General features: G+C 39.4%; 2 protein-coding genes across 4 annotated transcripts in view; one reads left to right on the top strand and one right to left on the bottom strand.

The window, feature by feature from the left end:
• The window catches only part of LOC139614957 (inactive dipeptidyl peptidase 10-like), a 42,339-nt gene extending 27,400 nt beyond the window's left edge, over positions 1-14,939 (top strand). For both annotated transcript variants that reach the window (XM_071472656.1, XM_071472655.1), the window contains 11 exons: positions 1,584-1,705; positions 2,983-3,030; positions 3,520-3,618; positions 5,220-5,289; positions 5,540-5,734; positions 7,003-7,057; positions 7,143-7,242; positions 7,588-7,646; positions 10,397-10,469; positions 11,811-11,884; positions 12,567-14,939. In XM_071472656.1, coding sequence (XP_071328757.1) covers positions 1,584-1,705; positions 2,983-3,030; positions 3,520-3,618; positions 5,220-5,289; positions 5,540-5,734; positions 7,003-7,057; positions 7,143-7,242; positions 7,588-7,646; positions 10,397-10,469; positions 11,811-11,884; positions 12,567-12,704 — 1,033 coding nt within the window. In that variant the 3' untranslated portion in view covers positions 12,705-14,939. The remainder of the gene's footprint in view (positions 1-1,583; positions 1,706-2,982; positions 3,031-3,519; positions 3,619-5,219; positions 5,290-5,539; positions 5,735-7,002; positions 7,058-7,142; positions 7,243-7,587; positions 7,647-10,396; positions 10,470-11,810; positions 11,885-12,566) is intronic.
• Positions 14,940-17,283: 2,344 nt separating this feature from the next.
• Positions 17,284-26,620, bottom strand: part of LOC139614923 (inactive dipeptidyl peptidase 10-like) — a 183,723-nt gene continuing 174,386 nt past the window's right edge. For both annotated transcript variants that reach the window (XM_071472608.1, XM_071472609.1), the window contains exons 18-26: positions 24,040-24,138; positions 23,878-23,947; positions 22,841-23,035; positions 22,355-22,409; positions 21,538-21,637; positions 21,088-21,146; positions 20,308-20,380; positions 19,931-20,004; positions 17,284-18,897 (exon numbers count right to left, since the gene is read on the bottom strand). In XM_071472608.1, coding sequence (XP_071328709.1) covers positions 18,760-18,897; positions 19,931-20,004; positions 20,308-20,380; positions 21,088-21,146; positions 21,538-21,637; positions 22,355-22,409; positions 22,841-23,035; positions 23,878-23,947; positions 24,040-24,138 — 863 coding nt within the window. In that variant the 3' untranslated portion in view covers positions 17,284-18,759. The remainder of the gene's footprint in view (positions 18,898-19,930; positions 20,005-20,307; positions 20,381-21,087; positions 21,147-21,537; positions 21,638-22,354; positions 22,410-22,840; positions 23,036-23,877; positions 23,948-24,039; positions 24,139-26,620) is intronic.

Genomic DNA, 26,620 nt, shown 5'->3' with positions numbered 1-26,620 from the left:
TTTAGTGCCAAGACAAGGCTGCATTTCAAGATTTATTTTAAAGCCAACTAACAGGTTCATTTTTATTCAACTCATCAATCTTCTGATCATCATCCTCTTAAATTTCTCACTTGCAGAGGTCAAGTTTCATACGATTTAGAGGTATCAAATTATGGAATGACTTTTTCCATTTGGCAAAGAACCGTTCCTCTATACAATGTTACAAAAGATGCTTAAAAGACCATTTAACTTTTTAGACTTAAATGGTTTTATAACTGTTTTCCCATGTATTACTGTCCATGTATTAATGTTTTGTTTTGCTCATATCAACGTTTGTGATTACTGTTGCTTGTGGAGTTCAACTCATACACATCACATTCTCACATGTACTGATCTTATTTTAATATTATTGTTATTATTACTGTTTATCGTGTATATTTTGAGTATTTTTATCATCATTTTTATGTAGCATCGTTATTTTCTTGTATGTTCATTTCATATTTTTATAATTGTGTTTTACTAGTTACTTAGGTGGAGGTTTTTAAATAAGCCCATGCTATTTTCTATCTTTGTCATTTTCTGTGTATTTTAAATTGTGCAAAAATAAATAAAACTAAAAATACTAGTTAGCTTAACTTAACATAGAATAAAGACTGTAAACGGGGGAACCAGTTATACTGGCTCTCTCCAGCGGTAACAAAACCCACCTTTAAAGCTCACAACCTAAGTAACACATTAAAGCTCATTTGCTCAATCCCTACAAAAGGGTGAAAACTAGCTGTGGTTCTTGGCCAAGTGGAGTGAGTCTCTGCTGGTGGTCTGGTACCTTCACAGTGATGATAAGACTCTAACTGTGCCAGTTAAAGTTCAGGGGCGCTCTGACGTAGATGAAATAGGCAGCGCATTAAATCCCTTTTTCCACAGATTTTTCTTCCTTGTCATAGCCTGGTGCCTATATTACCCATGATGCACCTCTAACCAACAACACATAGAGTATATGTTGGATATTTGGGTGTGTTATGCTAATAGCATGATAATGAGCAGGTACAGAGGTCTGTTACTTCTTTGTTTACAAACCCAGATATTTTTCATTTTCAAATGTTCCTCACAGAAGTGAGACATTCTATTGGACTACATGCAGCTTTCTCTGGAGCCACAAAAGCTTTTATACACCTTTTTTCAGAACATTCAGTCCCGCGCCTCAGGACCTGTAAACTGTAGATGTTGAGGTGTTAAATCGATGGACTTCCTCTGCTGAGCTTTAGAGGTGACCTTCAGACATGCTAACTGTTTCCCCTGTTTCCACGAATCATGAGAGTGGTATCACTTTCAAACAAAACAAATAAGTGTTATTTTACAGAATAAAAAACTATATCATAAAAGACCCCCCAAAAAAATATATATAAATGTCCTCAGTATTTTCAGTATTATAGTTTGCTATAGCGTTGATTAATTATTAATTCTACTTTTTCTTTGGAATATTTTTATTCTATTTTGTCTTCTGTTTTCAGGCTAGAAACACATTGACTGCATCTCAAACACTGCGAATCCTCTGAACTCAGCTTCTGTTGCCCGCTGACGTCTTTGTTGCTCTCCTCAAACAGGGTCTCAACTGTGGATCCATTTCAGAAAGAATGCCTCACCTGCTCCCTCCTTCAGTCTAAGTGCACCTATTATGACGCTATCCTCAGCCCTAACTTCCAACATGTTCTTCTCAACTGCAGAGGTAAAAGATGTGATCACTTTGACACTGTGTTCAGTGGCTTTCTCAGCCTGTCTCACATTTCTGTTTTTGTCTGGCCTGCAACAGTGGGGTCAGCCCCATTAACGGCTCTGTCGCTGGATGACTGGTTGGTTAGTTGCTCTTTCAAAATGATTTGGCGTAAACAAGCAGTGTTGCCAACTTAGCACCTTTGTAGCTACAGTTACCAATTGTTTTAGAAACCTTGAGCAACAGGTTTTTTTTAAAAAGCACGTAGTGACAAATCTGGGGACTTTTTGGACAAACCCTAGAAGAGAGTCATCATTACTGTTCTGTGAGTATGAAGTCAGGTTTTCCCTTGCAAACACACCTGTCTATCACAGCCTGTAAATAAAATGGATGTAGCCTCCGTGACGTCACCCACAGGTTTCTAAAGAGCAGTTTTGAAGCTCAGAGTGAGCTGCTCCGGCGTCGCCAACTTGGCAGTGCCTGACTCTGGCTAACTCCGGGGTAATCCAGAAATGGACAAAGAGGTGGGGCTTGTGAGGAGCTGAGACTGAGCAAGTATATGTTCACCCACCTGTCACTCAAAGTGACCACACCCTAAATTATGCATAACTTTAAGCCTTAACAAAATGTAAACAGGTGAGTTATATAAAAATCCCCCCTGTACAGTTGTCATGAAGGAGGAAATTAGCTCTAGAGACCCAAACCATTTTTTGTACCAGGCTGTAAACATGTTTATTTCTGCTGTAAAGTTGGACACATGAGAGCCCATGGGGACTGACTCACTGCTGACACCAGACTCTAGTGGTCATTAGAGGAACTGCAGTTTTTCAGACTTCAGTGTTGGCTTCATTTTTGAGCAGCAGAGTTACCTCTGAGTGATAATTTTATAATAAAGCAAAAATCACAACCGTCTTTGTCTTTAACCGATGTGTTTGGTGTTTTGTCAGACGAAGTTGTGGCTACAAAATCAGCAGCAGAGCAGCAGTTTGTAAATGGCTGGGAAGTGACTGCTGGTTAACATGCTGTAGTCTTTACGTTTCAGTCCTGATTTCAAACTTGTTTCACTGTCTGACAGCACAAACAGAACAACATGTAAATGAGAATAGCTTTACTGGGATTTTGGCTGTGGTGGCATATAGCCCTCCATCCTCCATCTTTGCTGAAACAGGACATTTCTCACAATCTCTGAAAAGCATCCAGACACCTACAGTCAGACAAATATTAAAACACTTAGCCCAGAGAATAAAATATGTGATAAAGTTGCTTTTCCTGACCAAACTATTCTTCCCCAGGTCCTGGGATCCCCCAGTCTACTCTTCACAAACTGAATGATATGAACAGTAAGTACTCCAATACTGGCAAACTTCAACCAATTTACTATTCAGAATCTTTCACTCAATTGCATCAGATATGTTTTTTTCATTATGTTTGGGTGGAGGTTCCTTCAGTCTCTGAAAAGTGCATTAAATCGATCAACTCATGTTTGGAGATGAAGTCAGTAAAATTAAGTTATTACGACAACATTCATCAACTGATGTTTACTCAATCCTGTAAAAAACGGACATGAGGATGTAATTAAGATTAAGGCGTTAAGTCTCTGAAATGTTTACATCAGAGGCACTCAGCAGCGTCAGGGGACTCTGCAGTAGATGAACGATCATTTTGCTCCACTACCATTCCTCTCGCTGATTAAGACATACTGACTAATCCTCTCTCATCATAACACGTCAAGTTTGACCTTGCTTTGGCAAAATTTCAAAGAAATGTACACATATGTTTGAGATCGTTTTGAACTAAAGTGATTCTTTTTTTCTTATGTCTTCTAACAGACCACAAGAGTATTGAAAAGAACACAGTATTAAAACAGGCACTGATGAACAGGACGATACCCAAGCGGGAAAGACGAACTCTACAAATCAACAACCTCGGTATGACACCGCAGTCATGTCTGACTATGTAAGGAATGTTTTATTGTGGTTCGTGGTGATGATTTGTTCATCTCTACTCTGTCCTTAAGTGTTGTCTATGTCATCATAACTTCAACTATCACCATATTTTCAACAACCAAACTTTATTTTTTTTAAATGCACATATTACACTTACAGAGTCGTAATCAGGAGGTTGAGGAACCGACTTTAGGTTAAATTTCAACTGTGTAACCTTTCAATTAATCCAAACTGTAACCTGGTTACTTGTGTGCATGTGAACACACTGATAGTCATGATAGTATCTAGCATCATACTGTATGTGCCCATGAACTGGAAAGTCAAAATCTGACTGTCAGATATGTAAATTCAGGATAAACACTAAGTGAACAGGTGCAGAGCTTTTACGGGTGATTATGAAACAGCCGTGGAATCAGAAATGCAGTCGTATATTGTTTTAATTAGAGTGGATGGCTCACCATATGGCTTCCTTTCTCTAATCTGTATTCACCATTAGAGACAATGCGATATGTGTTTGAGGCCTTTTGTGTAGGCGCACAGGCAGATGGGGGCCCTGTCAACAAAAGCTAAACGCAAATGGAATCATAGGTTTATATTTCACGAGCCACTGTGTTTATTTCAGGTTTATTTTGAAGGATTTTCCTGGAATCTGTCAAATTCATAATCATTCACAGGTCATAGTGCACATACAGTCGTAGTCAAAGACAACTAGACTTGGCAGCGTAGTGTGACATTTTAGCACTCATTCAAAAAGCTTCATTTTCAAGTGATGTTCTCACTTGTCCTGGACTGATGGCGCTGTCCTGACATGCCCTGCTGGTTCACACCCGTCAACACCTCCAACAGTGATCCCACGACCGCCTCCTCATCTCAACTACTCTCACATCACCTCTCACCGAGAATCACCCACATAGGTTTAAAAAAAAAAAAAAACCTCCAAGCAGTAAGAAGTACTGGGTGACTCCTGAACATTTGAGTCCAGCTGTCTTTGCCTTTCTACTGTGATAAAGATGAAATTTAAAGAGATGTTAAACCTTAAGTGAAGTTAAACTCTTCAAACTAATGACTCAAGAAAAGCAATTAGCTGCATCACCTCTCTCGTCTTTTTTTCAAGACTGATGAAGTCATTGTCTTGACCTCATCTTCACCATTAAATTTCACTCTGAGTGTTAAGCTGTGAGTTAGAATCGTGTGGACAGTGAAGGTTAGTCTTGAGCAGTGGTGATCCTAGACCCTGAGGGGCTCCTTGCAAAGAAGTCCATCACAGAACCATGACAGAATCCCACCCCCAGACAACTTACATGCAGACTAATGGTAGATGCTAGCTACAGCACACATCAGCAGGAACCCCAGATAGAGGGGTTCAGGGGCAGCAGCAGTGCCCTCCAGTGTCTTTATGGGGGGTTTAAAAAGGTTTATAGATCTCATTGCAAAATGTGCCAATGTGAGGGGCCATCAGGTGCCCCTTTTCCCATTGAGGGCCCCAGGGTCGCCTCTCCTAATGGTGCACCTCTGGACATGAGGACAAATGACTTTTGACAAATGTGTCAATTCATGATATCTCTTGTTGACTTGTGTTGCAGGACTTCGTCTAGAGTTGGTTGTCCCAGTAGATCTGGATGAAACAAAGGCGTACCCACTTTTATTGGTCCTGTATGTAATTTCATTTTCACACATATTTTCTATTTGGAGAAGCATTTTTTAATCATTCTTTGTACAGAATTTCTACAGAATTATATTCTAAAAATCTCACTTAATTTGAGAGATTAGAATATAAACAAACAGTAAGTTCATTTAATTAATTACAAAGCTGTAAAGAAATGCTCAGAGGTTCATGTTATTGTCTTAAATCGTCTTCGAGCCTCTTCGGTGATATTGATGGACTTACTTGGCTCTCTGACAGTGACAGCGCCCCCGGTGGTCAGGCCGTGAGCGACCGCTTCTCTCTCAGCTGGGACTCTGTCCTCGTCAGCTCAGACAATGTCATCGTGGCTCATCTGGACGGCCGAGGCAGCGGCTTCCAGGGCCAGAGGATCCTGCACGAGATTCATCGGAGACTGGGAACTGTTGATGTCCAGGACCACATCTCAGTTCTGGAGTAAGTAGTGTAGTTTCCACCATCTTAAATATCTGTGAAGACCAGTACTGATATTTTTGTAATGAAATCCATTAATCTTTTTTTTGGCCTTGTCTCATTCATGCTAAATCAGCTGATCTGTTATTTAAAAAGTCAAAGGGCTCCTTTAAGCTCCCCTTACACATGAAAACAGGTACGACCTTTTTAAACGATGCAGCCATCACTGCCCACACATGTACCAAGGCAGCGTCGTAGACAGCAGTGGTCTCTGAGGCCATGAATACACTGCATGAAGTCTCCTCAAAAATTTCTGGCATTTTTAAATCATTTTGTCGTGTCCTATAGTCACGTCTCACCTGATCTGTTGGCTACACTGGCCCAACGATTCCTGCAGGTGCTGCTCTGTTTCGTGCATATCTGTAGATTTTCAGAAAACATCCACTAACATGGACGAACTGAACGTAGAGTACGGACAGACGGCTGCATCTGTATCCACATGTCTACCTAACACTGAGCATCAATCAACCATAATGCTGTCCTGAGACTGATGTGCTTGTCTAACATCTTTGTAATGCAATACTTATAACACATTATGTCATGTAACACATTATCTTATTTACACTAGGTCAATAATTTATTATTAAATAATACAATAGACTCTAGATCACATTATTCTTCATGTGTAGTCTTGCTGGGAGTGAATTTGCAGTGTATTCTATTGTTATCTATTATCATTTCTTCAATCACTTGTATTATTATTTACCTTAGCAGCTAAGTAAGAATTGACTTAGTGTTTATCAGACACAAGCACTATAAGGGATTACACTTAGACTTCAGTAATGACATTACACTTACCAACCAGTCATGGGGTCTGTCTGCTGCACCAGCAGGGCTTCAGACTGAAAGCTGATGAAGGTTGATGAAGGTGCCTCCAGGTGGAGGAACAGAATAACATGTAAAGACTTATCAGGTGCTGAAACACAGGACACTGTTTGTAATATCCACAGACAGCATCAGGACAGTCGTCATGGAGATAACTATCTCATCTTTCATTGCAGCAGTCATTGGTAAATTGTAGAAAAATGGCATTTGTGTAACAAAGTGGTCCATCAGGAACGTGCACCTGCAAGTATCTGATTGGCTGAAGCTCCCTGTGTTGGCTGACTCTTTTCTGTTTCTATACATTAAATCTCTATTTACACTAGTTCTATAAAAGTCATACGATTTCTTCGTCAGTGTGAAGTAAGTAAAGAGTAACTGCTCAAATAACTCACTCTGTTTTTTTTCAGGCATCTCATCAGGCTGCCGTATATTGACGGCAGCAGAGTTGGAGTTTATGGAAAGGTAACTCACAACAGCCAGTAGTAGATACGACATTTAAACTGTTTCTTAAGCAGCACTTTAAAGCAGCGATGATGATTTTCTCCAGGCGTATGGAGGCTTCCTGTCCTCGCTCCTGCTCCTGTCCCACAGCTCCATGTTCAAGTGTGGCATCGCTGTGGCTCCTATAACAAACTGGAGACTCTATGGTAAGAATCATACAGACTCACAATATTACAATGATCTGGAGTTGTGGCATCTCCCGAATGTCCAATTATTCAGGATTTGGTCGTCAATGGCACATATTCACTATCAGATTCAAGATACGTCCTAGAATAGTCATGGTCCACTTATTCATAATGTTAAACAAACCCAAGACGGCTAATAAACTGTATATTAATGGCATTTTCTATTTGTCACAATGTTTGATGTTAAGTAAAGAGGTAATATTGAAAAGCACTGGAAGTGTTTTCAGGTGCCTGAATTAAAACAGCAATGCTGCCCCTGCTCACAATATCTCCCAACTAACTGTTTTCATTTTCATCTTTACAAAGGGTCGGCCTTCACTGAGAAATACTTTGACTCTGCAGTGAAAGAGGATCACAAATACCAAGTACGGCTGGATGTCAGTGGTGTTTTTAAGGGTTTCTCAGACTCATTTGGAATGAAAATTGTCTTTATATCATACCAACATGACGTGTTCACACAGCTAGAATACATGCTCCTTCCTCTCTCTGTTTGAATTGAAAGTGTTTAAGACTTGACCACTTTATGCTCCTGGGCTCTATTTCAGAAAGTAGGTTTAACAAACACTGACTCTAACCCTGACCTGAAGTTTTCAGTTCCACGACAGCTGATCTGAGTCAGTTCAACCACCTCTGAGTATGTTCACTCTGAGTTAACCACATGCATTTATATAAAAAGTTGTCATGACTGAGCTTAAGAAAAGACTCAGTGAGTGACAACTATTACATTTTATTCAGCGCCGTCCAATGGATCAAATTATTTAGTGGATTTTTATTTCTGTAACGGATATTGTGCTGGAATCTACTGTTTGTTAGATTGAATGTTTAAATATATTTATTCAGCTGTGACCTGATGGAGACGTGCTGCAAGATGAAGATGTAAATGAAACAGAACAGACAGAAGCTTATAGATCTAAGATTATAAACTCAGATTCTTTTACATTTAAAAATCTTGCATCAATGATCAATGTAGTACATTTATATACAGTAAATCTGTTAAAACATCACACAGACTCTGCAGCCGCAGTCAAATGATCACTTTTAAACTACATTTAGTCCAGTTTTTAAATGTTCCAATATTTTCAGCTGCACGACTGTCATCCTCACTCAGAAATATCACATTATCTACATCAGTGAGACCAATCAGAACATGAGAAATGATTTTTTTTATTTACAGTGATGAATGTACAGTGAATGCTTCAGTGCAGAGGAATTGATTGACAGTCTGACGGGCGTCTTATCTCATGTAAATAAGATACAGGATACTGTTTGATTTGTGCAAGTGCAACACCAAGCCACAAAGTCTTGAGCCTGAACTGTGTGGGAGTTTCCAAGCACATCTGTTGTTATGAATGAGGAGCATGGCAGCCTGTGCAAGAAAGTCTGGGTGAAGTGAAATCTTCAGCTGGAGAGACTGGTGATGAATTTGTCCTCTCAGCTTGTCACATTTCCCTCTGAAGCAGCTATGCCAGCCACAGTGGGGCAGCTCCACCAGACAATAACAGGTTATTACTGTCTGGACGGGGCTGAGTGGCTGGGTGAGTTTATGTTTATGGAAAAATTGAGAGTCCAATCATGTCATTCCTAATCCCAGTTTTATTTTGCAGCACACTGATATGAACACATATTGACCGCTGTATGAAGTTGCTTGCTGTTGCACAATAAAATAACTTAACTTTGTCAAAGCTATTTACATGTAATTTATATAATACAGCAGTAGGAATATATATATATATATATATATATATATATATATATATATTTATTTATTTATTTTTGCAGTCTATCCTGCTGCCTAGTCCAAACCTCATTTCACTGCTTTGCTTACTGTACACTGTACCTTGGCACTTGACAAATAAAACTCCTGCTGTTTAGTGGGAGCATCACTGATACCTGAAACATAAAATAGAATAATATAATTATGTAGTGTTTAAGAAAACAACTACAATATAAAATAGAGTAAAATAATTATGTAGTAAAAACAGCTGAAACATAAAATAGAATAATGTAATTATGTATTAAAAAGCAAACAACTGAAACTGTATATTGTATATCCTAACCCTAACCTATCGTATATCGCGTTATACAGGTTGGACTGTATGAACGTATTAAATTTTTAACATCACCCAAGACCATACAGCAGATGCATTTTCTTTCTTGATGTGTAGGATTAATAATCTCTGCTGATCAGGATTTTCCCACATAAAGAAAATCTCACACTTGTTTCAACCTGATAAAATATTAAGCAGCATAAACCCGTCCACCTTAAGATTCAAGGTCAATTCACACTAATTTTTGAAAATTGTGTTGTGTTGACATCAATTAAAAAGTTAACAATAGCTGCATTTAACTTAAGTTTCCAAATAGCTTTTTCTCTGTTGTGACAAGTCATGATGTGTGAAAATTTCTGTGCAATAACATCTTCCTAAAATATAAAACAATTTCTGTTCCAAAGACTCACAGCTTTGATTTGCTTTTGGTGGAAAACAGACGGTTTCTTACAAACTATGTTGAAATGTTAAATGTTAACATCATAACATAAACATATAGAGACGCCTCCATTCTTCCTTAATCAACACTGATGGTGCCTTAAAAAAAAAAATTTACAGTAAGTTTTTCAGTTTGTACTTGAAAGAATCAACAATAGAAGCCGAGAAACTCGGCACCAGAAACACAAACAGTTCAGAGACATCTGCCCTCAGCCGACACTGTTCAGACCCTATTCAGAACAAAATACCAACAATTCATTCGGCACCTCTCCTCCCACCTTAGTGCTGTGTGTACTGCACTTGTCACAAAATGCCATACAAACCCAAAAACTCCTTTTAAGGTCAAGAAAATGCCAAAAAGAAATAGAGCCCACTGTGTTCTTTCTACAACCTCTGATTTCACTTCTGTCTTTTGTTATGTACGATATTCCACATGACCACTTACTTAATTATGTCTACACCATATCTGACAGGAGTTACTGTATAAATATTTACTTCTGGGACCTGATCCTAATTTTCCTTTTCCAACCTGATTTTTTGTTCATTCAATATAAACATGAGATCACTAAAGTCTAAAGTTTGAGTTAACTTCTATGTGAAGAGGATAATTTTACTGTTTACTCCAACAGATTTCCACTCTGCTCAGTAACATCACAGCAACGAGTCCACTGAACTTTCTTATTATCCATGGCACAGCAGATGGTGAGTATATGTGGATGTATAAAACGGTTTATTGCCAGATCTTGAGTCTGGCCTGAAATCGAATTTTTCTGACATTTTATGTTTGTCTTTGTCCCATGTCATTAAAAAAATCTTAAAGTTAATCTACAGTGAGACCCACAAGTCCAAGAACACATTGAAAATCTGGTATTTTCACATAAACATGGAAATAATCAGAAAGTTTGAGGATCCAGAAACATTTAAAAACTCAGGAAGTTATGGCAGAAATATTCAAGATTCTGCTTAATTCCAGTCAGTAATCAAAGTTAAGTACATTTAGGACACTGACCAACTTAACTCCTTTGTACAAAATCTCAGATTTCCTTAACAAGTTTGCATCCAGATGACACTCAGGTGGATTAATCTACTCATCAAAGGCTTGTTCAGGTAACTCAACGTGCAGCCAGTGTTCACCTCTTATAAATAAGTCTGTGCCTCAGCTAATCTTGGCTCAATAAGTAGCACTGTGATGGTGGAAAAAATGGCATCAGAACTAAATCAAAGTGTCAGTAGTCAAATAATTTCTAAACAAAGAGGAGCTTTTGTGGTGTCAAGTTGTGGCAAGACCAAAGGGAGCAGTGTATCAGACTCTAGAAACACTTTGCAGAAACTGGATCTGTTCGACCAAACGTGACCAAACCATCAGGAGATCAATACATCAGGCTTAGTTCCCTGAGAGACAGAAAAGCAGCTTCATCACAGATACAGACATTTTCTAGATAAAGAACACAAAACTTCAATCAGCAAAAGTCCTGTCAAAAGAAGACTGTCCTGTAGTGGTCCCAGAGGACGAGTGGCAGCTCCTACACCACCTCTCAGGAGGGGGCACAAGGCCAAAACCACTGGGGGTGGGCTAGGTAATAGACTGAGAAAGCCAAGCAGTCTGTGACACCATGAAAAAGCTCTGTGGAACATGATCAGATCGTGCTGGAATAAAATGGGTCATCAGGTTTTGTGGAGCCCACACAGCTCGAGATCATGCTGTCATTAAAGCAAAAGGGGGACAAAGCAAACACTAAGATACTCTACACTCCTTCCTGTCTGAAGAAATATTAGGATTATAAATGGATTTTATGTGCAAAAACCTTACTTTTGCACAATAATTGCCTTCAGCTTTCCGTGCATTGATTGGTTAAATGTGGTTTAATGTTGGTACAATATTTACTGTTACACATTATGAAGTAAGATGTTGCTGAGTTTCTTTTCTCTGGGCACATTTTGGTTTTAATTTTCATTAAATTCCAAACTGTGGGGGTGTAATGGACTGAGTAGCTGTTGTGTCAGGCCATGATGAATCCATTTTAATTATCTCTTCTTTTTCAGCCACTGTTCATTTCCAACACTCTGCTGAGTTGGTCAAACTGCTGTCTGCATCAAACGTTAACTACACTCTCCAGGTGACTGCAGCCGTCTCTTCTCTTAGTTACGATTCACTTCACCTCCCCAACCAGAGCACACCTTGGTTTTGTATTTATAGTTCAAACAGACATGTGTGCTCTGTTGTAGATGTGAATGCCACCAGCTCTGGAGTCAGGGTGCACAACTGCATCAGTGCAGCAAAGTCAAAACTTCGGCCACTAGAGATGAAGCTGTCTTTACAGATCTGAAAGCCACTCTAACAAAGTATCTTATCTCACCACCAAGAGGCGTCTAAATGGGGCCAATGCTAAGAGTTTTCTCATCAGACCTTTTCACAAAACTGCTGACAGCAACTGTGACTAAAAAGAGAGCTCTGGAGCTCAGACAACGGACGGGGTTGACCCAGTTGCTATAGATGATGTCATTTCCTGTTTGACTAACATCTGTTTTAGGAAATTACTGATCCTTTTAAAAATTAATTTGCATTATCTACCTGTGTGTAAAGATTTACTTAGCCACCAGTAGCCACCAGCTCAGTGCCACACACAGCACAGGATGTCAGAAAATATTGAGAGGTGGAATCAGTTGTTGGTTTTGGTCATTAGTAATAAAAACATTAAAATAAAACAGCTGTATCCTTTTAACTGGGATTTTATTTTGTGACTTGTGGCTGTGAAGACTCTAAATTAGTCAAATTGTTTTCTATTTCCTGCTGTGCAGATTTTCCCAGATGAAGGACACAACATCGCTGCTGTCAGGAGCCGACACTACATGCTAAACTCAGTGCTCACCTTCTTCAGGCACTGCTTTAAGGAGGACGAGGTTTTCGTCCCGCAGACATCTACCGAGGATGACTAGATGACTGACAGGGAGGCGAGACGGTTTTATGAGGAGTAACTGCTGTGATGAGCCATGAGAGAGGGCTGCTGTCTGTGGAAGCACTCCAAGAGCATCAGTAAAATCCTTCAGACCCACAGTGCTGAAGATCAGTAGCATTATATTTGGAATAACTAGTCCACATGGTGACTCCAGGGTCATGATGACAAAGTTGTGTAATGAGAGTTGCTGTAATTTAATGCTTCTAATAATTGTTTGTAATATTTGTATCAGAGGACAAATGTCAGGGTATCAAAGAAACTTGTATTTTTCCATTTTCGGGTGTAGTTTTTGCTGACTACTCCAATCTACTGTGACTATTTCTACGTGCTGCAAACAAAACAAGTTCACTTAATATTAACATTTGAGAGATCATATCACAAAACAGTTTGTGCAGGTGCCTTGACCTCATTACAGTCGTCTTTATTTTTTGACCTTAGAGCCAACACAGTTCACAGACTTACCACAGTGTCTGATTAGATAATGAAGATTGACTATTGTGCAGCCCTGAGGATCAGTAGAGCATCTGCATCTTCAGCCGTGGTCGACCGATTCCTCATCTTGCCTGACTAAAAAAAAGCAATTACCATATGGTGGTTTTTAATCACATTCAGGGAAGGAGAAGCATTATGTGAAGATTTAGCCAGATTTGGTTTTTTGGACTGGATTTATGTCTCAAGTGGAGGTTGGGTGATTTCCACATCATCCGCTGATGGTCAGTGATTTTGATCCCGTCTGGCGCATGTTTGTGTTTTTCTGTAAATTTGCTGTAACAGTTCCATGTACTGTTTTCAATTTTTTGCAGTTCAGTCAGTTCAGTGTTAAATTTGACTTGTGTGAAAATATTTTTGCCATAGTCTAACATGTTTACACCAACATACAGGCTTCCTGTTTAGGAGCCAATATGATGATAGAAAAAATGAAAGCCATCGAATAGGCTGCTGTAATGTCATATCCAGAAAGGTTCTGGTTTTCTCCTTATAGCCTGTATTTTGGCACCATTACAACTGTGCCGAATTAGCTCTTAGCAGTTCTCAGTTGCAGTGTAACCACGGATGTACAAACAACTATCACTGGATTACTCTGATACTGTAGAAAACTTAAAAACCTTATGATTCTCAGGCATGTTCTGAAGCATTTTTCTTCTTTGATTTCTAAATGGATCATGGACACTGGAGATAATATAATGGATAATAGATAATAATAGATAATAGATAACAATAATAATGATATCCTCGGGAAGTGTGAGTCACAATCAATGATATCAATATTTGTTTCATGTTTGTTGCTGTGTCTCAAATCAGGACAGCAGCTTTCGAAGGCTGCCACAGCCCCGTTTCCCAGGCAACGAAGGATCCAACGGGTGGATCCTTCACAGCCCAACCTATCTCCCACCCTCAGCTACCCAGCATCCCCCCGGGGAGGCTTTTGATTTTGTCCTGCTGAATGTCCACATTTATTGCAGAACATATACTGTAATTTTGTGATAGTTAAAGTGCCATCCAGGATGCTGAGTTAAATTACAGAGGAGCACAGGGAATGGTTCATTCCCCACCTCCCCCTGTCATGTCATTCCAATCTGAATGTCCTGTAGAGGAGGGAATCACAGTGGGTCATTGTTACACTTAACAACTTTTTTCTTTTTTTTTCGTCTTGCTCTTCTGTCTTCATTTTGTGATTAGGAATTCTTTGTGAGATATATTATTGCAGTTAACCTCTCTGGGGAGTATAGGCCTATAACAAATACATGCTGGATTTAATAAAATGTGTCATATTACAGAAGATTGGATTTTGTAGGCTTAAGAAAAAGGCATTATAGGACTGTTCTCAGATGATTATGTCAGTCTTTATCTCCAACTACATCTACAACTACTATCTAATACAGTTCTTATCAGTTCTTTTCAGTAATATTTGCTCTTTTGACTCTTTATAACCAGCTGGACGTGTCACATGTATCATTTAATATCCCAAAAGTGTTTCAAATGAGGAAGAAAATGGAGACACTCAACTAAACTTCACTTTTCTCTGCTGAGCAGTGATTCTTGTAACCCTGTACATCATCACATCCTTCCTTGAATAATAGCACACTGACCACAGACCACTCTCTGACCATGACCCTGTGCTGCTTTCACTTCTGCACTCGCTTGATTCTGTCAAACTGCATGACGTTTGTAAACCTGGGAAAATTTATAAGCTGAAATAAAATAGTGAAACTGGAAATCCTCTCATCTGCGTGTGGCATTGTTTGCTGATGTGCTTAGAGGACGAAGCAGTAAAATGAAGACTTGACTTGAACGATATCTGACGGGACAAACCAGTCTGCTGAAGCTGCACCAGTACAAGGTTGAGAGGTAGCAGCAGCGACTGCAGGATGTTATCTTGCAGTTGCTTTCACATCAAAGCTGTTTAATATCTGCTGCAGCTTTTTGATCCAGTGACGCTTAAAACATGTAAAAGAGGAAACTGAAATATGCTTATTTGCTCTCTGTCAGAGAGTGAAAGGAGAGGATCGATATTAATGTCACACACAGAGCTGAAGTCAGGACAGGGTTAGCCTAGCAATTAGCATAAAGATTTCAGGCAGCTGTGCTCTAAGCTTTATACTGGATGTCTGTTTTGAAAAAATCCAAATTGCAGCTCATGTTTGGTACAATGAAATCCACTGTGAAAGCAAGATGTAAGAATGCTGCAACAGTCACTGAGCCTGTCAGTTATTTGCTAGAAGAGGCTCCAGCAGCTACCTCCTTCTACAACCCCAAATGGTCCTTTTTACATTTCTCTGTCTGTACAAGTTTAACAAAACAAGTTTCAGTGAAGCCTGTAACCGTTGGCAACAGGGCCTGTCATTCTGCCTCCTCCTCCTCCTCCATCCACAGCTCTGTACTTGGCCTTGTTAGAGTAGCACCAAATATTTGATTTCAACATCTGCTCTTAAACCTATACTGTTACTGTCAGCTTTTCCCTGTCGCTAACAAACAATATGACAGGTGGATTGTTATGGTCCCTGAGCTTGGAGACTCCCCTTAGCTTGTCCTTGGAGGCAGGTTTACAGAGAAGGATGCTTTTATTACGACTGTTACTATTTGTTTTTGATATTTTAGCTATAACAGGAAAAGAAAAGGAAGTTTTTACTATACAGAATAAATCCAGATTAATGTCTCTTTACAAATTAATGCAAAATTTTAAAAGATAAAGGATAAGTTCACATATCTTTAAACAATCATAAGATGTCTGTATGTGTCTTCTGTAATAATTCCTCCAGTCATTCTGCTATAACAAACTATAAATACACCATAATGCCAAGGGACAAAAAGTATTGTTATCATATGTCCCTTGACATCCTGAGGCTTATTTCATATTCTTAGCACACTCGTGTATGTGCCTTATTTCTTTGTCTCCATGACAATATCGGATATATCACCTCATTATGTCTTGTATTTATGACATGTTTGTTTATGATCTGTCCTATTTTCTCCTGTTTTGCTCCACTTCTATTCCTGTCTCAGATTCGTGTATGGAAGTTGCAGTGTGTCACATTTAAGTGGAGCACACTGCCATGCATTTCACTGCATGTTGTACAACAGGTTGTATTGTATGTTCCTTATATAGGTTTTGTCTCAGCCCTTTGATTCTCCGCATAAAGGCACAAAAATGTTTTAAAAACCTGACGTGGAATGAAAATATATCAGTTTGGATAAGAAGCTCATCTGTGCAGGTGAGAAACACCAAAACTAATTCTGCTACTTCACATCTTGCAGATTAAAGACTTTCTGTCCTTCAGTGCTGTAAACATCTGCTTGGCCATTCAGGCCAGTGAGTGTGGGCAGTGATGAATGCACAGAGATGCACAATATTTATGCAGAAATTGTTCTAAACAAGCAGATCTTTTCTGCTAATTAAATAAATGTAGGTGTCCCAAGGCCATGAAAGACCAGCTTCTCTCTTTAATGTGACTCTAGTTGTCATGTCCATGTGTTTGTGATTATAAAGCAGGTCTAAGTTCTATATTAATACTGTGAAAGTATCAAAGCCTCAGTCCACAGAGAAATGCACACAGCCTGTATTCACAAACTGAGCCTTAAAAAGAGCCGTCAGGACGTCTGGAACTTTGTGATGTCACAACAAAACGGTCACTGCTCTCAGCCATGCCCCAAACCCCGCCCACCTGGACCCACCATCCAGCCTGGCAGGATTTGGTTTCTCTGAGTGTTTAGCTGAAATCTGCTATATTTTTATTCAGTCACTCAGAAAACAGTCAGCCAATCAGAGGAGAGGCTTCTAACCTCTCTTCTGATTGGCTGACTGACTTGTTGTTACTAGAGCTCCAGAGCGAAGCCTGAGAGAGGAGATATAAAACTACACTGAGATGGTTTTTGATTCTTAAAACCACAAATATATCTGATGGATATTAACACTTCAAGTAAAACACAAGAGAAGAGTAAAATACGGGACCTTTAAACTGAAGTGAAGATGAGTAGGTTATTCATCAATCCTGGAAACAAACACAGCTGATTTGATTTTCTGTTGTAATGTGTGCATTACACATCAGCATAACTCATTGTTTTTCATAATTTTTTTTTTATTTATAATCATCACTAGAGGACAATCACAATAATCCCAAAACCTCAACCCTGCCCTTTCCCTTTTTAAAACAGCAAAAAGAACAAGAAGAAGCTTTACAAAATCCATCCTAAGAAGAAAATCAACAGCTGAAAGGAAAAACAACAAGAAACAAACAAACAGAAAAATGTACAAGACATCGAGGTCAAATCAATCCATCCCCATAGACTAAACTTTCTATGAGATCTGACATCTCAAAAATATATTTATGTACACACTCTGCTGTATTGTACTGTACAAAATGTGGCAACACTTGACACATTCCCTGTAGACATGCAAATACCTTACTGACACTGTAAAATTGTCCATCTTAGTACACCCATTTTCATTTATTTCCACTTGTATTTTTGCTTTTTTCTTGAAGTCAGAGTGTCCAGAAACAGGGGAAATGTCCCTTGAATTCAAGAAATCTGAGATTTCATCACTTGATTTACTAAAAACCAGGCTAACAGCATATTAAGATGGAGAACTTTAGCAGTGTGGCCTGAAACTGAAATAACTTTATGGACGTTATCCATAATCTTCATAACGTATTTATGACCATAACTGTTTCAGATACTAAACTGACTGCAATGCCGTGTCTCGAGGACCTGAGTTGACATAGGTTAACATGACACTGCTAATGGATGACTACTGACGTCAGTAAGTAATAGTACAGTATGTTGAACCTAATAAGGCATTGTACATGTCTACACAAGACCCCTGTACAATAAAGAGTGACCCATAAAGACTGTTTCCATTCAGGGTGGGCGATGGCAGAGGGTTTCAGCAGGAAATTGCACTTATTCAGGGGTCGACTCAGTTGTGGTGAACTCGTGTGACTAAACGTTTCCGTAGATGACTGGAGCATTTCCTTGTGCAACAATACAACAACCAAAGGAGAGGTGAGATCAGAGGTGTACATCTGTGTTCTTTTCTTCCCAAGTGTTACCACAAAGTAGACTAACATGGCAAAAATGAAGTGAAGGAGGAAAGAGAGGAGGAGGGGGGGGAAAAAGAACCATGCACTTGGTTAAGTGTGGATGACTGCAGCCCAGAGAGCCTGCACAAGATGGAGGCAGTCGTCCGTGTGCTTTGCCGAGAGACGGAGCGTCCCCAAACTGAAATGACTTTATGCTAGAGGGCTGTTCCCGCCTCAAGTCCCGGCAATGCAAGTGTCACTGTTGTGTCCTTCAGTTATCTTTTCAACACATTTATACACAATCACACACTGGAGTGCTCTCTCTTTCTCTCTCTCTCTATCACTCTCGCACACACACACACACAAGCACACACACACACACACTTAAGAGCATTAGAAGCTCTAACCCAGTGTCCATGTCTGGCTAAACACTTGGTCCAAATGCGAAAAGCCTTGACGGATTTTAGCAAAATTCTCTTAAGCTCTGCCAAACGTGTAACCCTCATATCCTCCCACCTATTCCTCCTCCTCCTCTTCGTCATCAGGCAGCGGTAGTAACTCCTCCTTCAGACACTCCCTGTAGAAGCTGGTCAGTGTCGCATAGAGGTGCTGGCGGCTCTGCCGGGACAGGAAGTGGCCCTCATCTGGGTAGATCTGGTGGGTAAAAGGTAAGGAAATACATCCAGGGTCAGCAGGAACCTTTTGTAGAAATGACCCCTGTAGGACTCAGTGTAATTAAATGGGTATCAGTTACAAAGCAAACATGTGGCTACATGCTGAAGTCAGTGCTATACAGTATCTTTTAAGGCTGGAACTAATATATAAATAAATTATTGCTCTTTTTGCTGGGGACCCACAGGAACCCCCAAAAGGACCCCTGGGAGTCCCACTTTGAGAACCACAGGTTTACACACATAAAATGTAATTCCACATTTTCTGTACTAGAGGTTACAGGTAATTCTGTATGTATGTATTATGAATGAAAAATTCTCTTTCAATACATTGTCAATCTGATTCTCTTCAACAAAGTAAAAATAAAAGAAAGGATTTCACTTGTTCTAATGTGACAAATTACGTAAATGTTTCTTTTTTGAAAAGAAAAAAACCTTGATGATTAAAGAGGTGTGACGTTCAGGGGCATGCTTGCTCGGGTCGTCACGTCTCAGCTCAACAGCTCCAGCAGTTCAGTGACTGTAGATGATGGTGAAGCCAGACTTCAGAGACCGACACGTGATTTTACAAACTCTGAGTCCATGTTCCTCTACAGACGATGATTTCTCTTGTTGTTATAGAGAAGCACATTAATTTGACCTTCTTGTAATCATCTGTGAAGTTGGCGACACTCAGCGTTTAGTTCTATACACTAAAATCAGATGTGTTTCAGGTGCAATATACAAAATGTACATAGAGAGATAGATACTTCAGTGTCATTGCATATCAGGACACAATGAAACTTTGTTTGGCAGCACTCCACCTCTTTTTAGAGGCATAAAGACAGAGATAAATAACAATAAAACTTTCATAATAAATAGACATTACATAAAAAAAAAATCTACATAAGAATAAATAGTCTTACAAGGACTTAAAATATTGTCAATTATTGTGTATAATAATCGTATTGCACTTGAGGACATTTGCATCTCTTGTTTTACAAATGCTGTGGAGTTGTTGACTCTGCGACACACACCTGCATTGAGTAGTTTGCTCCAACTTTCACCAGGTTCTTGACGAGCTCAGCAGTATGCTGAAAGTGGATGTTGGCTGGGAGGAAAGAAACAAAACATGTCAGCAAGATTCAGCCTGAATCTTAACCAGGGAGAAAAAGAAAAAGGCAATCAGATTGAGGCAGGATGGAAATACCTCAACAAATTCGACATGCATGGCTCATCAGCGAATGTTTTCCTCTGGAAATCCCAGCATCAATTTAGATAACCTACTTTTCCTTTTATCTTTTGATTAAAAACCATTTGCCTCATTACCCTCCAGGATTGCGAGCTTCTTTGTGCTCAGCGGCCAAGCACAGATACAGTATTTTGATTTTTATCACAGTTTATTTTCTCTTACCATCTGCTGTGCCGTGAACCAGCATCAGTGTCTGCTCCCTAAGAGCCTGAACGTTCTGCAGCACGCTGGAAAACTGCGAGGAAATCACAAATAGCAGGAGATTGATAGATAGAGCTGGCACCGTGGAAAGCAATACAAAAGATACCAAGAACAATCAAATGCAAGGCACTGTCGTAATTTTACATTACATCCTGATTGCATGCACACGAAGACACAGTCATTTAATCCAATTTCAGATTCCTGAGCGATAAGTATCTCACACTGACATGATTTTCTGTGCTTGGAAATCACCGCTTGTACAAATTATTACGAAAAAAGATGTAAAATCCAGCAAATTCAAAGCTCAAGTATATTGAAAGCAGTGACGCAGATTTGTTGTTTGGTTGTTCACAATGTTCTTACATGAACCAGTTTTGTTCCTACCCACTTGCTCTTACTGTGGGAAAACACCTCTGATAGCTAAATGTCTCGTCTGCGCGGGAGGCCTGAGAGAGCCAGGCAGCTCCTCTGGCAGCAGCTTATAAAAAAAAATAAAAACCTCCTCCAGCATGTGATCTGACACACTAGAGCACACAGTTACCAAAGAGAGATGAGTGACAAAATCCTACAGAGCATGAAAAAAAAAAAACAAGAAAAAGAAAAAGGCAAAGCATCGCTGCCTCTGACTTTGATAGCAGCCACGTTCAGTAACCGTGGGAGCTTCAACTGTAGGTGTGTCGGTGATGCTCAGCTTTCAAAGATCAACGGCAAAACAAGCACGGGGAGGCAGTAAACACGCACCTGATATCTGCTGTCATCCCGTAATGGCATGCCGAGGTATCTCTCCGAGAAGGCTGATGCTGTGCAAATGAGAAGTGATACATTCTTAACAGTGGCGACAGGAGACAGTGCCTCAGCTGCAGTTAAGTACCTAAACAAAGTGGAGCTGTTGTCATCTCCAGCCCCAATGAAACGCCTTCAGTGAGGCGGAAATAACACCTTGTGTAGGTGAGAGCACAAGCCGGTGATTCACCTGACTTCCTGTTGGAGCCATGCACACCAAAATACCACTGACAGTTATTCTCTCTGCCTCCACACAAACGCTGTTTCACCTTCTTTATCTAAACGTTTTCCTCATCCGTCACAGGACAGATGGAAAATATGAGGAAGACATCTTGGCTTCGTATGACTCAAGATCCACATGTAAATTCGACACAGTGCAGAGTTTACGGAGGGATTGTGTCTACTCACCGTAGAGTTTCCAGTCTGTCACTGGTGACATTGCACATGCACATTTGAAGAGGCTGTCAGTCGCCTTGAGCATCATTAATGTTAGGTAGGCTCCATAACCCTGAGCAAACAAACATACACATTAATGTCATTTTAATTCTTAAATTGGTAAAAGTATTAAAAAAAAACATTAATCATTCATTGCAAATGTGACAAAATGATCACTTGACACTTCAAAGCAGAGGCCACTTATAGTAGGACTGTGGTCTGGATCCAGACCTGGACGCCGTCCTGTCTGGACCCAGACGTATAACTTTTAAAGGGCCCAAATTTTAACTTCTCCTGTGTTTTATTAGTTGAAATGTTGATCTCCATCATAAGATATATTTCTGGTCTGGTTTTAAGACCCAAAAATCATCTCACTGTAGTTTTACATCTCCTCTCTCAGGCTTCTCTCTTGAGCTCTGGTAACAACGTGTCAGGAAGCCAATCAGAAGAGAGGCTCTGAGCCCAATGAGTAAATGTAATATAATGGGGAAAAACAGGAAAAACCCCTGAGGAGATAGGCTTGGAGATTATGAAGGATAGGCTCTGAGCCACTCTTCTGATTGGCTGACTGTTTTCTGAGTGATCCATTAAAAATACAGCAGATTTCAGGTAAATACAAATAATTTTATTATTATTTGTTATTATTATATTTAAAATGTATTATTAATAGAAATGACATTTTCTGTGCAAGGATTTTGTTCTACAGAAGTAACATAACATGCAAATGGCAAAAATAGTCTGCACGTTGGATTCATTTTACATCTCATGATAGATAAGAGCATTGTCTCACCTTTCCAAACACTGCTATCCGTGTCCGATCAATGTATGGCAATTTCATCATGTATCTGAAAAAAATAAAAAAAAAAAATAAAAAACTACATTAAATGAGCCTGTTTTAGATACTTTCATAACATGTGTATGTATTGTATGCATATACAAATTGTATACACACACACACACACACACACATATATATATGTATATATATATATATATATATATATATGATGACTCCATACACCTTACAGATTTATTTTTTCACTTTTCTATTTTTTATTATTCTTTTTACTCTTCTGTTTTCTACAGTATATTTAAGTAGACAAATTAACAAGAGGATGATATTCTGCAGAAAACTTCAAAATAAAATCAGCATATAAGTGTATGGCTCTTGTTCAGGGATTTTCAAGTGTTTTAGGTAGAATTTTTTGATAGTCATAAGAGTTCACTTTTTTTTTTTTTTTTTTTAATAGAAAACAAAACAAATTTGACTGCATACTCTACTGCTGCAATCTGGTCCTGGACATCAACAGTTCCCAGTCTCTGATGAACCTCGTGCAGTATCCTCTGGCCCTGGAAGCCGCTGCCTCGGCCGTCCAGACGAGCCACGATGATGTTGTCTGAGCTGACCAGGACAGAGTCCCAGCTGAGAGAGAAGTGGTCGCTCACTGCCTGACCACCGGGGGCGCTGTCACTGCACAGAACAGCAGGCACACGAAGTAAAATCACAGAATTCTGATTTGAAGCAATCAGTAAAAACATTTTTATTGCATTATTAAAAGCACTTCAGCACTTCTTTGTTTTATTTTGGAAGGTCAGTGAAGTAGCCTGGTTACTGTAATTTATTTTGCAGAGCTGTGGTGGTATTTTATTATATATATAATTGAAATTAAAAATATAAAAAGACCAACATTCACGACACTTTAGTTCGTCTCTCAATACTTTCTGACTTCCTAACCTGTCTGTTGCACACAGACCAAGGCCCTTTGGTTCTTACAGAAAACATAAATAAAAAAAGTGAGTAATTTCCTAAAACAGCTGGAACATGTCCTCAGTGACTCAGTGTCTCTGTGGCACAGAGGAATAAGATGTCAGGCTTTTAGCTTTTAGTTTGATCGTTGCTTCTTTTCACTTTTTTTTTGACAACAACAAAAATATAGAATACCACTCATCCTATAAATGTGTCACTGTGGCGTGTAAACACTTGTTCCCTTTCAGTTTAGAATTTCCTCACTGATTACGGGCTGATTATTCAAATGCAAGTGAAGAGTCAATCACAAGGTGCCACTGAAGTGCCTGCGACTGACTCAACATGGCCTTAGTTACTCTGCATGCAAATGTAGCTCCTGACAGGGATCTGATTACAACTGGGTCCTCACACATTCAATATGGATATATTCTCTGTCCTCAGATAAAAGCATTGAGATATATATAATTTTGTGTCAAAACAGAAACATAATCTATCATTTGCATATACATTTCTGATATATTTTGCAGTATCCAACAGTTTCAGTCCAAAAGTCTGAGATCACATACACCACCAACAGAAGTCCATAGTGACGGGAATCAGAGAAGTCTGGTGGGAAGGAGATCTTCAAAGGTAAATCTGTGAAAAGAAATTAAAGAAAAGTTGATGTACCTATACCACCCATTTATCTGTAACTCACAGTAACAAAAGAGAAACCAATTTATTCTCACCAAAATGTTCCATTGGAACAGTTCTGAAATCAGTCAGTTGAATCCTTTTGTACTTCAAGACTGCCCTCAGCAGAGAGTTGTTCTCAAGAATGTAGTAACCTGTAAAAATGACAGAAAGGTGCTTAAAGAGTCCAAAAATCATTGCCGCATACAAATGACCTGTACTAGTACAAGGATCTGTATTTAAAATAAGATGGGATGGACAGTGTATGTGAGACAGATAATATGGCTCACAACATGGTCTCATTTTGTCGTCACGGTAAATGTTTCAGTGAGCTGAATACATCCCTATATTTCATCTCTTTAGGGTTTAACTGTTGAAAATAAAGGAGAAAGGTCCAAATTATAATAAAATGTATCATGATATATTCAGCCAAGGACAATAGCAAACACAAGTGCTTTTTAAACTAAAAATATCTGTCTTTTCAGCTGGTGATTTTGGATCAGGAACCAAAATAATTTGCGGCTGACCTTAAAGGTTATATATACACAACATTTTAAATATTAAATATCAAAGAAGCAAACAACTATTTTCTATTTTCGAGGTCACACGCAGTCTGCCTGTGTTGTAGTCCAAACTCCACTGTTCTTTGTTTTGGTATCCGGTCTGGCAGTGCATGCATGTTAGTGCATATGAGTCCCTCACTGTTAAGGTTGGAAGGTCGTTGGCCCTCCCCATGTTTATAAACACACAGGCACCGCCCACACACAAGACGGCACAGTGCAGTATGCAGCGTTTAGGTGAAAGTGACCTTCAAGAGTTTCCTGCACTTAAGGAACCAAAAACTTCTCTGACAAAGAAAGAGATGAGACCAGAGCAGTGGTCATGGGGACTCAAATTCAAGCCAGTGGACTGTCAAAACATCCGTAGAGTTTCTCTCAGTGTGCCTGTCATTTGTGCGGGTCGGTCCCAGCGGATAATTCCAAGGCTTAACTCTTGCAGCCCGTAAAGCTCAGTGGGCTGACTTTACACAGAGGAGAAGCCCACTAGCTACTAAGAGGCTCCGGCTTGACTTAGAACTGGTTTTCTTCTCCTCCATGTGTCAGTAACTTGATGCTACATAATGTTACATGTCTGTTTTCGTTAGTGACGGCTACAGTAGCATGATAATGTTAGCTAACTTGCTGTTCCCATATTTTGAATTTGTTCAGCAAATGTTGCTATCGCTCGCTGGTTAACTATCAACAAAGCATTTGCTTGGGTCCAAGATGCTGGTGGTCAAGTGTGACATCTAGTGGCAGTGAATATCATATAAATAACCCTTCATTCAAACATAATAATTTGGTAATTGGAACAAGTGTTAGTTTTGTCTGCTTTTTTTTTAGCCTTCGTCCTGTGTCACATGTCATGGTCAGTTTTCAACCTCATCCTGTTTTTGAAGTCTGGTCATTTTAGTTGTTTCTTAGTCAGAGAAAACCATAACTAGTTTTGTCTAGTTGCAGTCAATGAACATTTCAGTCAATCTAGTCCACATTTGTGGTTTTCTTACCAGCTATTTTTTATGACCAAATTGCTCTAGCTTTTTTTAGCCTTGTTCTAGTCTAGAAGAAAATCGGCTTAAAAGGGCACTTTGTTTCTTTCTCCCAAGCCCTGTTATTGTTCTTGTTAACAACCAGTAAGTTACTCCTCATTGTGCCTCATGCTGTGCTCTTCGTGCTGCTGGCCCGTGTGGTCCTGATATGACGCATGCAGCTCTGAAAATGCAACTGCTGCACTGAAAAAAAAAAAGGCTGTAATACTTTGTCTACTTTTTTGGCGGCAGAACTAAAGAAAAAAAATTTTTATTTTTCAAACTACATTTTAGTCTTGTCATTCATCAGCCTCAAAAATAGGAGCCCCACTATTTTCTCCACATGTAATAAACAATGCCTATCTGATTTGGCCATTTTTCCATTCAAGCCATCTGAGAAGCAGCTAAATGAAATGGAATTCATCCAGCATTTCTAATGGAAAACCCAAAATCAATAGACGTCTCATTATGAAACCACCAGAGGCCTCGAGTTCCCAGCTGTGGATGGAGGGCCTATCCAAATAACCCTGGGCAAATTGCTTGCTTTTCTGCAGCACAGCTGTTAACTTTTTTGTGCGTATGTGTGTACACTGTGTGTGCATATTCATGCCTGTGGGAAAGGAAGATTTAAAAAAATTCGTAAGCTCCTCTGGTCTTCCTCACACTGATCATTTTGCAACAAAAACTTTTAGAAAAGGCATAGAAATGTGGACAAAAACTAAGCAGAAGTCATCTGTCAAACCTGATATGAGAGATAATCCAGGTTGACATTGTAACAGATTTATGAACAAAATTTTACCATAACCCTAACCCTAATTTTTACAAGAAGCTGCAAGAATTGTGGACAAGCCACAATAACCTGCGGCCCACAGCACTGCCTTAAACACTACATCTTCAGCGCAGATTGAATTATGGGTAGGATTTCCAGTGAAATAAATCAGATATAACATGTTAAGTAATGAGCTTCAGAGGTGCTACTAGGCAGATCTCGCTACCTTTGGATAGAGTCAGACTAGCTTTTTCCCCATGTTTCCAGTGGAGCTACGCTAAGTTAGCCGGCTGCAGGCACT

This window comes from Trachinotus anak, unplaced genomic scaffold (assembly GCF_046630095.1).
Source record: "Trachinotus anak isolate AG129_WGS33_773 ecotype Australia unplaced genomic scaffold, CSIRO_AGI_Tana_v1 ptg000039l, whole genome shotgun sequence".
Lineage (NCBI taxonomy): Eukaryota > Metazoa > Chordata > Actinopteri > Carangiformes > Carangidae > Trachinotus > Trachinotus anak.
This window is presented reverse-complemented; position numbering and strand designations above follow the sequence as displayed.